At 41.1% G+C, this 14,136-nt stretch overlaps 1 protein-coding gene across 1 annotated transcript; it reads left to right on the forward strand.

Moving 5' to 3' along the window:
* Positions 1-2,711: 2,711 nt before the first annotated feature.
* On the forward strand, positions 2,712-11,046 carry MYOZ1 (myozenin 1). Its single transcript, XM_057377046.1, has 5 exons — positions 2,712-2,795; positions 3,621-3,802; positions 7,647-7,881; positions 9,488-9,647; positions 10,489-11,046. Exons 1-5 carry the CDS (start codon positions 2,720-2,722, stop codon positions 10,718-10,720), a joined length of 885 nt encoding a protein of 294 aa, XP_057233029.1. The 5' UTR covers positions 2,712-2,719; the 3' UTR covers positions 10,721-11,046.
* Positions 11,047-14,136: the final 3,090 nt, after the last annotated feature.

The raw sequence follows: 14,136 nt of genomic DNA on the forward strand, positions 1-14,136 counted from the left end.
TGTTTCATGCACCATTATTTTGCCTCTGTATTTTCTGATACATTTTAGGAAATATATATGACCGCCTAGAGGACACCGGGCTGAAGGAGGGTCAAAAACAGAGCAAGACCCAGGAGAGCTTTTGAGGCATTAATGATAAACTGGATATTGAGAAGGTTTTATGAATTGCATCAAAAGCAATAGGAGGAGGAAGAGGAACTGCATGTTTATCTGAGCAGAGAGGAGGAAGAAGTGAGCCACCTATGGAGTGCCTGATCTTCCTGGGCACTCAGACAGTGACTGCAGGAGACTTGAGGTACAACCTTTTCCTTTCCCCTCTCCTCAGGGATGGCAGCAGTGCTATCTGAGACTCTGTCCTCTGGGCCTTTGGCTATTAATAGCTGCAGGATGCCTGTGTGAGCAGCCTTCAGGAGTCAAATTCACAGCACTCTGCATCAGCACTTTGTGCTGGGCACAGCTTGCCTGCACCCAGGCACCCTGGGAGAGTGGGGCTGCTGGACAAGCCTCCCCAGCAGCACCCAGAGACGGGCTGGGAGGAAGCAGCCACTGCYGAGCTCTGGGGCAGGCTCGTGAGCTGGTCTGAGCCTGGCACTGCAAGCCTGAGGTGAGTTAACTGGGCAGCAAAAGAGTGTAGAGCAGGTGCTGGAGAGGTAAAGACTGGTTTGGCTTGCAGCATCAATGACTGCTGCAACGACCAATGCACAAAAAGACAGAGGCATTGAACCAGGGGACAGGGCTGAGGGAGAAAAGCCCTGGCTTTATGTATGAGATAGTGAGTATGATGAYGGGGTCTGAGGCTCTGGCAGCGTCCCCGCGGTGGGAGGGCTGAGACAGCARTAGTACCAGTGTAACTCTGGACCCTGTCCATAATGAGAAACTGCTGTCCCTTTCCTTGTGCTAGACCGATTGCATGCAGCAGGTTTTTCAATCTTCAGTCCTGYTGGACTAGTAAAGAAGGACAGCAGAATGGGATGGACTTGTTCTCACTGCTCCTTGGGAATTAGCGTGAGGAGCACAGTTCCCCACTATGGCTGTCCCCCTCTGCCTTGCCCCAGAGAATCCACATTTGGGGCCTACACATGATTTCTCTTGGYTTTGCCAGTTTTAGGACCCATCAGATGGGCCATAACCTCTCACCTCCGCTGTCTCCTGGCAGCATTGCTGCTTTCCTGTCAAGCAGGGCCTGCTGCTTTTATATGGCCAAGCAGATGTCTGGCTGCTTGAAGAGAATGTGCAGCGCGTGCATCATGGCTGCACCTGCTCACACTTACTTTGGGAATACCCCAGGATAGGCTTGTTTAGGATGTGAACTACATAGGCAGCACCTCAGTAGAAGGAAAAGCTTGCAAATCTGAAAGAAAAACTAATCCGAGGGAGTATCTGCCAATGTGATTGGAGCTGTTTGGCTGTGGCTGGGCTTCTTTTAACAGTTATCACCACCCCATCACATAAAAATCATGTTGAAAAAGAAGCAATGGTGGAATGAAACTGCAGAATACACAGGAGATAAAAATGTTTTGATCAGAAGGGTAGTATACAAACTTGTAGTTCCAGCTTGTTGCTTGCTCGTTTTAACTCATAGTTCCATGTTTTTCAGTTCTGAAATCTTAAGCAAGTAAGATACAAAGAATCACAAGGACAGAGGTGGTTAGTTATTGCTGTTGTTGAGCCAATGAGTCTTCACCCATTTTTCTTTGTATTGTATTCATTGCATCAGGTGAGGATCTGTATGCTATTGTTTGGGCATGGATAGTGCTGAAGTGAAGACAAGACATTTGCTCTATTTACATTATGTTTGATAACCCCTAAGAAGGACTCTCAGAAGCTGCCTGAAATGGAATTGCTGAGATTTCCTGATTTTCCCTGGTTTTGCAGTACAGATCTCTCATCCCATCTAGGGACAGAGATGGGGAACACTGTACCAGAAGAAATCTCCCTCTTCTCCTCTTTTCCCCTTCAAAATGGTATGGAATAAAATCAATACATTAGATACAGATGCAAGTGACTYCAAACAAATTGGGTGAACAACTACAAGTTTTCCTGTGCCTTCTTCCTCCAGTCTTTCTGTAACAAAACCGTAGCAGTTCTAAAAGATACAACTACTTAGAATTTTGTTTCTTTATTTGTTCCCTTCCAAACTTGCAGTCTAGTAGTTTTCTGAATACCTATTCTAATTCTAATTCCTATTCTAATAATAGGACTCTAAACATCCAAACCAAAACTCCACATGATTCAAAGTGCTCTGAACAACTCATGGACAGACCTGAAATCTTTATCCAAAAATATATATTACCATCTGATGATAACTGCATGTTGTTGTAACACTGCATCATACAGCAAATTTTCAAAGTGACATTATGTTACTGCAGCAGAAGATGATAACTGAGCATCCCTATAGCACATGTGGATTCTGGGAGACTGCCTTGTTGCAATTAAAATACCCCTTTTGGATGACAATGCTATATGGCCCYGTGGCAATGCTTCTGCTGTGATCTGCTACCATATTTTGTGCCAGCCTGCTCATGATACTCCATATGGAATGGTACCTTTCACTAGCTCCATCATGTGGAAGGGATAGAAAAGAACCTTTGTGTGAAATGAAGGCTGTGTATCTTTTACCTGTAGATGGCAACTAAAAGAGAGGCAAGAAATACATTTCCAGTGTTTCATTCTCCATTTCCTTGTGTGTTTAGAGCAAAGCAGAGAACCCTTTGTGGGAATGCCCCTTGCAGGGACTCCTGCTCCTGTTAAAAGGAAAAAATCCACTAAACTCATTGGGAAGCTGACACACGAAGGTAAGATATGCAAAACTGCAAACGTAAGAATTGTTTGGATTTCAAAGTGAATTTCAGCCTTTAAAATTTCACACCTTGTCTCACTGAACTCCCAAAGCAAGACATGTAGTGAACACACCAGGAGGCAGGGCCACTTTGCACTCTGTAAACTCATATTCTCCTGCAGCATTAATTTTGATGCACAGCARTGTAAATGGAAAGAAAACACGATCTTTTACAGGTATCAATACTTCAGTGCCTAAATATATTCTATGTTGTTCTYTCTCTTACAACCTTTGTCTCATACTTGTTTTCTCTCTGTGAGAGAGAGTTTTCCTTTGATTCCAGCACTCATTAGCTGCAAAAGACAAAGTCTCTTAGAGAAGTTAATAGAGAAGGAAGAATATAATCTGGGACATTTTTCTTTCTACAGAATACAAGTGTATTAGGTAGGGTAATTCTTAAATAACTGTGATATCCTTTTCTTTACTATTGACAGCATGAGGAAAGTTTTAGGGGTTTGGAAAAGAGGTAATTTGAAGCAGCACTAAGAAATCYTGCTACACTGACTGAAATGCTTCTGATGTGGGAGACATCCATCTAGCTGCACCCCTATGCAACTCATCTCTGCAGATCTGCCTTTATTGCAATCCAGAGAAAATCCCAAACATCTTTATCCAAAGTGTCATCAGTGCAAAAACTTGGTTCATAGATAATTTCCTAAAATCTTAATTTAAAAGAGAATTTGGGTGCTTTGAAGTCGCTACTGATGCTAGGAAGCAACAGACAAGAGACATGGGCCAGAGCACCAAGTTCCTAAAGTGTCCCATTGTATATGTTTTGTAGCTATGCCACAAGAGACGTCTAAGCTGAACCTGGGGAAGAAGATCAGCATCCCCAGAGATGTGATGCTAGAAGAGCTTTCTCTCCTCACTAACAAAGGATCCAAGATGTTCAAATTACGTCAGCTAAGAGTGGAGAAGTTCATTTATGAGAATAACCCTGATGCCTTCATCGACAATTCTGTGGTAGGTTGAAAATCAAAACGAAAATGCTACTCCATACATCCCAGGAACAACAGGAATGRAGTGTGCCCAAGCTCTCCTCTGTTACAGTGTGTGGGTGGAGGGGCAGGGAAGGTCTACTAGCAAAGAAGYGAGAGAAGAAAACAAAATTACATAAATACACAAGTTATTTTTTCTTTTTGGCAGTAGCATAAGTTTCCTCTGGCAAATATTTGGTATCACACATGCAGAAACCTGACAAAAATCAGTACTGAGCAATGAAGGAAGGCTGCATGTTTGGCAAGTGTTCAGACCTCAGGGCAGGACTAATTGGTTTTGTACCCATTCCATTTCTTTGCATGATGGCAGTGATCCATCCAGGTCTGACTTCAGCTCCAGTAGATACGGTTCTATTTTTAGTCAAGGATACTTTTTATGCCTTCTGCTGGACAGAGTCCTCTGGTGATATCTRCAAGTTCCACAAGTGAAACTTCTAACCTGACTCTGAAACATTTTCAATTAATTTGCTAGAAGCCGAATTTGTTCTCTTCTAAAATATTTTCCTTTCAGCTATGGTGTACAAATACAGACACTCTTTTTCTTTTCCCTATTCCCTGAGTTAGAACTGAGTTAGAACTGTTATTTAAACTTCTTTCTACAGCTACTTGCAAGTGTAAAGTCTTTTGAAGACACCTAAACTTTTACAGATGAAACTCTCCTTTCACAGAATTATCAGAGTTCAGTAAAAAAAAAAAAAAAAAATAGAAAATTATGTGGAAAAAAGCAGAGTAACAGAAAAAAAAAAAAGCCTTTCTTTTTCCACAGCAATTTGTTGTAGCACTGTGAGAAAACTCTGGACCAAAATTCTGTCTGTGGAAATGCAATTTCTTTCATCCACAAAGAAAATGTGGTAAAGATGATAAAACTACACAAATAAGATATACATAATTTTGGGTAGCATTAGATAAATATTCCTGTTATTTCAATTAGTAAATWCAGGCACAGAGGCAAAAAATATTTTGCCTAAGATTAAACATGAAGTCAGAAATAGACCTGGAAATAGAAGGCAGGAGCTCAACCTGCTGTGCCTCTTGGGGTAGCAAGTTTAAAAAAATAGCATAAGATGCTTCAACAGCTTCTTATTTTCATCCTTTTTAAAAAAGTGAATCATAGGTTTAAGGCCATGCAATTCCAAATGAAGAACTGAGGCACACGCTTTGATAAAAACAGCAGGCAGTCTGTAAGACTCTCCAAATGTCTGAATTTTAAGTCTCCCATCCCACCATTAAGGAGCATTTGAGCCACAGAGATGACACAGTAACTTCAGAAGTGTTAGTAACTGCATAGGCATCAAACATTTGGGGAGCTCTTTACCAGTGAGGTGGAAATAGAAACACATTTGGTGGCCTCAATCATTTCCACAGCAAGGAGCTSAAGGGGAGCACACAGTGTCTCTCCTGGGGACTGCCTGCTGTGACGTCAGGGCCTTGAGATACATAGAGATCTCAGCTCCATTAGATGGATCATCTTTCATTACCTAGTTTTTATTAGGCACATGCTCTAGAGAATTCAGAATTTGTCCATCTAAGCACTCAGCCTGCAGGAGCAGGCACTTGCTAGCACCAGGGACTTCAAAGACATGAGTCCATTATGKGTAGCCAACCCAGGGGACACATCACATGAACTTGCAGCAACTGTTCTCCTATTAGAGTGGATTTAGGGATGCCCAGGGACTGATAATACCCACTACTTCCAGCAACACAGAGACAGGAGGAGACATGTGATCTATCCCCAGAGCCAACAGGAGAAGGTTGTCAGCCATCTCAACTGACATTCCTGGACTTCTCTCCTGGAACTTCCACCAACAGGGTCAATCAAGACTAACTGAGAGGCTGGTTTTATGATGTGAACATGCATATATGTAAAACCTCCACATGCTGTTAGCAGTGACCTGACAATCATTCTGCTCATGTGCGAGCTCCAAAATGCCAAACCTCCACTCTAAAACTCTGACCAGAGGAGTGCTCTAAGTACTGGAGACAAAGCTGCATCTGTGCAGCTTTGACTATGTTGAGACTTCTACTTGAGGCTGTTATTCCTGAGCTCCGCTATCCTGGAAAATCTTTCAAAAATATTAATTTCCCTTTTCCTCATGTTAATTTGAGCTAAGACAAACTATTGTGGTGGCCAAAACTAAAGAAATTKTTTTTGTTCTAGCAGATGAGTAGATCAGGGTTTTGCACGGAAAACATGTCCTTCCTATCAGAACAGAGTTGTCTGCTTTCAGCAGATCAGATGTTTTCTCAGCAGGCCCATGAAGAATCATGAACTAGCCTAAGGCAAATCAAACTAATTTAATTTGCAGCTAAATAAGATTTAGGWGTGGCTTTCCTGATACAGACCTTCTGTTTCAGAGAAACTTCATTCCTACTTAGTCCTAATACGCCAATTTAAAATAACACCAGATGACAGTGATGCCCCTCCCTGGTCATATCCAATACTGCTGTGAGCAGAATCAAAATAGCCCATTTTACTGCAGCTCGTGTTATGCTGATGCTTTGTGACTATTTTTCTGTTGCAGGAGAGGCATTYAAGTAACCACAGGAAAAGAGAAATAAGCATTTAATTCTCAGAAAGGGCACACAGCATGGGTAAAACTTGAAGGAAAACAGATGCAGATCCTGTTTTGAAAGCACTGAGCAAATCAGTAGAAGCATTACCCTTGCATATATATTCACATTTTGAAAATAACCTCATTCTGAACTCCTAACCCTTAAAATACRCTTTTTCAGTTTGCCTTTTTACAGCTACATAGCTGCCATGCATAATTGAGCAGATTGCCCTGCTAGCTCCTGTATACAGCTTAATGGTCACAATCCTCTCSCCTCTCAGTGGTTCCTGACATTCAGGGGAACATTATCTCCTCTGTTCCTAAAAAGGGAATTCCCTGCAGCTAGGAGAAGGACAGACAGTCCCTAAAGGCCCTGGGGGCACCAGCTCTGCCACTTCAGCCTGCAGCTGGCTGCCTGCCTGGGTTGCAGCCTGGTGACCTGCTGTGAAACCCTGGACACTGTTGTGGGAGACACAGGGAGCAGAGGGTTAGCTAATTCTGCCTTGAGCCTTGTGGGGTTTTCACTTCTCAACTATTTTTAGCTGACTGAACAGCTGGCCTTGGAAGCCTGTTTACAGCCTGGAAAGTGTCTTTTTGCTAAACTGGGCTAGGTGTAAGAGCCCTGAGAAAGCCTTAACCCTTTGAGGCCCAGCTCTGAGGCTGTCTGAGATTTACAGGTAGAATAGAATTGCATGAGGAACCACAGATTAATTCAATGTCATGCAGACCTTTATATATATGTAAAACAGGCATACAAGCAGACATCTCCCTGGCTTTAATGTAGTCACAGATACCCTGCTGTTCTGGTGGCCTGTAACACTTAGCTCCCATACTGTAATCGAGCCTGGGGTTATCTTAACTGTGACATGAAAACACTTCCTTTTTCTTTCCCAGCTTGCTTTCCTACAGGTTAGCCAAAGTTATCTCTGTCTGGACTTTTACCTGCTCTGGCAAAAGCTATATTTTGTTTCCTCCTCCTTTATTTCATATTCATCATTGCTGGGGACAACAACACCTTGATCATATAAAATGACTATGAGGTGTGTCAATTCTTCCACTGCCACTTCTGCTGTTCCACAATAGCTCCTATACTGAAGAGACAATAACTCACATGAAGTTCTGCCACTGGCTTTGTAACAGAGACACAGAACTGCTCAGATCATATAAACTCAGTTCACGTTCTGGGACCCAACCCTGCAAACATGAATAGACCATGTCCTGTAACAGGGATTCATGCACTCTTTTCTCCTGCCTTAGGATCACTTTCARAAGTTCATCCCACCAGGAGGGCATTACGGGGAAGATGCTGATGGCTATGCCCACGGGCGGATGGTAGGAGGAATGCYAGCTGGGCAGCATGGCTCTGATAAGCAGCAGCATCCCGGTGTCCCTCCCAGGCCTGGAAGCAGAGGAGGTGCTAGAGACAGCGAAGGGGAGCATGCAGGGAAATCATCTGGAAGTGGTGGAGAAGGAGGTGACGGTGCTGAGAAAGGCAAGTATCTCTCTGCAAAACAAAAAATAGCTACAGCTATCAGACCATGTGGCAAGCTCAGTCTCATGGACAACCAAATGAATCTGACACCTGGATTGTTCCAATGTAAAGTCTAGAAGAGTTGAACTACTTTTAGTTGGATAGTTTTGTTTGTATGCTTCTGTGTTGCTCAATCATAGGCAGGAAGCAGAAATACCTTCCTTGACTGGACCAAAGAAATGATGGGAAAAACACCTGCTGAGCCCCTAAGACTGATACAGCAGTGGGCCAGTACAGCTATATCATGCCAGTGTAGCACTCCTTCCTTTCAAAGGTTTCACACTGACTGAAGCTGGAGAGAGTAATGTCAACTCTTTAGATCAGTAGTCTGATCTGAGTATATTGAGAGTATCTGAGCCCTGATATCAAATAAAAGCTTCTACCTAAACAAAGAGCACTTTTTGGATAATCTTTAGAAAGGAACAGCAATATTTCTAGAAGTTATCTGGTAACCACCACTGGGTCACTGAGGCAGTATCTTCACAAGTAAAAGTAGTTTTAATTCAATTTAGTCTTTGCATCATTTTATCCTCTGTTTAGTCTGGCCAGAAATCTCTAGAAACAAATACCTTGTGTAAGAATCAACAGATGAAATCAAAACTTTAATAGGCCCTATAGGTTTTTTCAAGAAAAATCAAATTTGCTTGGGAACCGGGAATAACTGGCTTGAGTGACCAAATGAATGACTTGTAAACCCCAAGATTTTTCATTTACATTCTGGAAGAATGCACATTTTATATCAAAATCAGCTTTTACATTTCCTGTGAAAAAGCAATCTGTGTAGACTCTTACAGTCTTCTTATAGGAGATTTTTCTTCATTTTTATCCTGCATGCAGGGAGAAGGAGGATTAATATCACCCTATAGCTTTCACTGTAGAGACAGATCCCAGATGCTTTTATGTTTCAACACTACCAATCAATTACTTGCTTGTAAACCACTTAAATACTTCACAAAGAAAGAGGGAAGTAGTTGTTTTTATTTTTTTAATGAAAATGAGAGTCTTGTAAAGTCTGCAATTCTCTGAAAGCAGGAATCACCAGGACTTGGCATGGTTTGATATAAGCAAGACAAAGAAAGAAGGTGAGACAGATTTGTTTCTAGCATCCCTGTTCAGAAGGGGAAAAAGATGAATGTCTGTTTATGTRAGCACAAAGAAAATGCCATGTTATGTCTGCTATGATACGACAKAAAAGTAAATTAAGAAATTAGATAGCATATTCCCTCATATAAAGCATCCCCCATGTTAGTGGAAGAGATGATGAGGTAAGGACTTCAGTTCTTTCTATATGAGCAACCAAAGAGAATAAAAAATTAGCTTTCAAATATATGCTTTAATGCAAATTCCTGGATAAGTGGYTCTTAGACTATGGTACACCTGTTTTTGTGGATAAGGGCAGAAGTGGTGTATGATCATCTTTTTTAAAAAGAAATCTAACCATAAGAGCTCGAATTGATCTAGGAGTTACAGAATCTGGAAATAAAGCTGGTGCCTCAACTTCAATAACAGAATACAGAAACACAATGCAGTTAGAGTGCCATCTAACTTTACCTTCCTCTGTTTACAGATGGAAAGTCAGGAGGCAAAAAAGTCACTATATTTAAAACTTACATTTCCCCTTGGGAACGTGCGATGGGTATCAGCCCTGAGGACAAAAGTCAGTTCAGCACGGACTTACTGTCATACAGTCCCAAAGCTGATTTCCCCCATTACAAGTCTTTTAACCGGTAAGTCTTCTTAGATATTCAATGCAGTTTATTTAGTAAGAGAAAACACAGTAACTCTGACTATAGCCCTCCTGTCTTGCATAAATAAGTTTAAATTGCATGTCATTTTGTTTAGCACAGTCTCCTGTGGATCAAATGTCTGGAAGACTACAAAGACAAAATGCAGTAAGAGCTAGAGATTTTAATTCAGATTATGGTCAAAAAACCTATGCAGTTGGGTAAGAGGACTTTAATTCTATTTCCCTTTCTTTCTCTTCCCATCTGACCAAAAGATTTAGCTTGCCACTGTTTTTTTACTGCAACCCTTCAAAGGTCAAGAGGTCAGGAAAAATATTTATGATCAGCAGAACTTCTCAGAACTTCATATATGAATCAGGATGTTGCTACTGTTTCTGATAAGAACTGAAAAACTACAACTATTTCTAAGGCARCAACAATTTTTTGTTAACCTCTCTGGTTAACAAAACCTGGTTTTGCCACCYGCCTCCATAGCCTCAGGACATCAGTACTTAGGACAAACTCACATCCCACTCATTTCTGCAATAATGCAGCCTCTGCCTGCTACATGTACAGAGTGCTAATAGGTGTAAGAGGTTTATCATTCGATGGAGATTGATGCAACAGGGGTGAAGGAAGTGCACAACAGCGTATGTGTGTGTTTACATAATTTTTAGTACATGGGCCATGGATATATCTATGTTCTCCTCAAGAATTTGTTGGCCAGTCAACTGCAACAGTAGCAAAATTTAGAATCTTGATACAGAACTTTGACTACTTATTTTGTAAATCCTGTTGTTTACCTGCGCTCCATTTGCTAACTCCATGTATTCTCTTATGCCAGGACTGCCATGCCTTATGGGGGTTATGARAAAGCAGCCAAACGGATGACCTTCAAAGTGCCTCAATTTGATATCTGCCCTYTGCTCCCAGAATCTCTCATGATATATAATCAAAATTTCAGCAAAAGACCCTCCTTCAACAGAACCCCAATACCTTGGATGCCTTCAGGAGACTTCTCAGACTACCCTACTGCAGTCAATGTGCCAGTGTGTGGTGAAACAGAAGAGCTGTAAATCCCCACTGCCAACACCTTACCTTTTTTCTCAACCCTTTCTGCTAGCAAGTTGATAGTAAGGAGCAGAAAAGTGCAACTCTAGTTCTGTCAGCCCTTCCTTTCTTTTGCTCTTGGCCAAGACAAGTTCCTAGCAGGTTCTAAACTTCTCTTCACCATGTTGTTAATCTGTATCAGACACAGTTTGAGGAAAAGGAGCTTTTTATTCACCAGCAACAGGCCATAAGAGGCCAAGACTAAGGAAGTGTTTYTCTGTACAGCAATGCTAAATGCTGCCTGTCTGATTGATAATAAACCTGTTTTGTCATATATCAAGAAAAAATAAAACACCAAGATGAAAACAGCTTTTGTGTTTTCTCCTTAAAAAGTGTTGCAATATGAATTTGAGGATTAACAATAACAGAAGTTTCAATCTTACAACTAGACTATTAGCTTGGGAAGAAAGATCAGGGATTGACAGGGATGGTCATAAGATTTATGTACATCCAGGTGGCTTGGATAAATACTGCCAAAATGGTGGGGAAGAACGATGACTTTGAGAGGAAATTAGAACAGCATCAGAGATGAAATAGCAAGTCAGCTGGTCAGCAAAACGAACAGCTTAARGTATTTCACTGCTACCTAAGATTCCCCAGTTCTACAAAGAACAAATCAGGAGACAGCTTAAGCAGTTTTTTGGTCGCTTCTTTTTTAGTTTTTTTTTTTCCACAGAGATCATAAAGTCAATAGGTTGAGATGGAACAGGGGCACATCCAAGTGAGACAGATTGCCCATAGCTACAGAGCAAGAAAAGAAATTATTTAATAACAACAAGAATCCACAATGAGGCCAGAAATTTAGTAAGTCAGAGGAAATTTCAGAGAAAACTAGGTATATTAAACAAAATATTCTCCCACTAAACAAGCCATTTATTGTCTCCCCTTTTCTGACGCAGATTTTRGACTACTGTAATATAGAATTCCATGATTTTTTTTTATTTTTTTTTTTTTTAAGGTGAAATACATTATGCTTTCATGGTAAATATGTCAGGAAGAGCAGAAACAAGATAGTGTGGTAGTAGGATGTCATGGTCTATTTTCAGTAGCAGGTGCTCCAGCTCACGGGCCAGTTAAGGAATGCCAAGGTGCAGAGAGGGCTGGCTGCTCCGAGGAGGCGCTGGCCCCAGACAAGCACAGCACAGATCTCAGGCCCACACAGAAGACAAGAGTGCAGGCCAGCACCTCTACAACATTGTTCAGACAAGGACCTCAGGACCCGGTTTGAGTGTGAAAGGGATTTCTGGGCCATAAGTGGATGAAGGTCCCACATGAGATTAGTCAGGTCAAGGAAGGGCTGCATACAGGGTACACACAGGACGACAGCAAAATGCTTGGGAATTCCAGTAGAATCACAACCACTTGAGTTCTACTGTTTCATAGAAAAAAACCACTGAATAAAATAGGCCCTTAAACACTCAGACACAGGTAAGGAATACATGCAGAAATAGCACAGTGCTCTCTGGTGGCGTAGTTTCAAAGTTCCCAGGTAGAAGGAAGGCAGCATGGTCCTGCAAGCAGAGAAGGGGCTGGGGATATACCCAAAGCTGTCTCCAGTTCACAATATACTACTGGACAAGGGGTTTTGTCGACACACYCCATTAACCCAAACTCTAAATGGGAATAAAAGCTGCAATGTCCTTGAAATTAGTTTTATATCACAGCAAATTATTATTGCTATAATTCATACTTGTAAACTAAGAGGTTCCCTCAGTTTTGGTACATCTGCTTAATGAGGCATATAGCTCTTCTTTTGCCAGTGCACTTTCAATCTCAAATCCTGTCAAGCAGGATTTATGTGCTTTACTTTTAGTACARAATGAGAAATACATTGCATGTTGTAGAACAATTCAGACAACTATTGTCTTGTTGTTTACACAGTCCAAATTACATGCTAGTTTAGTGTTTATTCAAAGTAACATTACAAGTGAGAGAAAAACCAGTAATCCAAACTCTGTCTCAAAAATAATTAATTTTAAGTAAGGCTTGCAGCTACTGTAATGAGGGCAGTAGTTTGTCCTAAATGATCAAATATTTAAAAAGAAGTAAGAAATAGTTCCTGCTCTTTGTCTTCCTTGGGCTGTGATGTAGACTCCGGGGAATTGCCTATGTCAGAGAATTGTTTATATTGGGAATTAGAGGATTTTACAAGATTTAATTACAGTGGATTTTCTCCCACRTAGTAGAAGCTACAGAATGGAAAGTCAGTCATCTGCTTTTAAGCAGGATCATCATAGTTAGAGATAAAAAAGAACAAATTATTCATCCTATCCTCTTGAAAAGGCTATAGTTCCCTTATATAGGATATACTGGATATTAAGCTTATACTCCATRGAACAGCAGCTAAAAATCCATTTAATAGAGAGGGGCTGACCCTTGAAAAAACAGATTGCATAGAATTTTGTGACATTCAGATCTTTCATTCAAAAACAAAATGTTCACACATTTTTGGTTATTTACACCATAATTTCTAGGAATACTATTTTACAGTTTCCAAGCTTTGAAATGTTTCTCCTTTATGAAGACAACTTCTATAATAAAGAATCCAAGCCATGATAAAAGTACATTAAAAAATAGTGCCCACATATTAATGTAAAAGGAAAGCATCTAACAGAAACTCAGCAATACTATCCAGAAATAYGGACTCAGATGTTTTAAAACCTTACCTGAAGTTACAGCTGATGGCATAAATATTCGGCAGGTAGTAGCACAGTTAGCACGCTTCTCCGTGTTGTGAAGAAAATCTTCCATTTGACTGCACTGTAGTSCCTAATCAAAGGGAACAGTTTGTCTTGTTACTGGCAGATCATTTAGAGGAGATGGCTTTGTCRTTAGACTTAGTCTCTCTGAAATAAAATCTGTAAGAGTTTCAGGCTGTTAAGAGAGTATGAGCTTTGCCTTTTCGACTCTTCTAAAAAAAAAAAAAATCATACTGTGACTATATAAAATGTATTCACTTTTCTTATACAAGATGGCAGGCACCAGACAGCCTAGAGCCTGAATATGGTATTTCTGCTGCAGAGCAGAGATCTGCACTTGGCCATCCCTCCGTGGGAAGCACAGCTTTGTGGCACAAGGCTCCAACTTGCAGTTCCACRGCAGGGAGGTTTCTTCCTAGCTAGCTTGTCTGCAAGTATGTGTGCTCTTCCACAGAAGACTGCTCCAGGTGTGAYCATCCAGAAAATGTCCTACTTCCAAAGGACTGCCCCTTGGCACAACTGTCTGCTGTTAACACTGCTCTGGYAACTTATAGGGGCCACTGCTGACCATTAGCAGCACATGTACGAGTCTCTCTTGATTGAATATTATAAGTTTACAAGCCATCCTGCTGGCTCACAGCACTTTAAGACATTAATATGCAATCTTGTCTATGACCAAATTT

This window comes from Malurus melanocephalus, unplaced genomic scaffold (assembly GCF_030028575.1).
Source record: "Malurus melanocephalus ecotype Western Australia unplaced genomic scaffold, MMel_1.1 scaffold_299, whole genome shotgun sequence".
Classification (NCBI taxonomy): Eukaryota; Metazoa; Chordata; class Aves; order Passeriformes; family Maluridae; genus Malurus; species Malurus melanocephalus.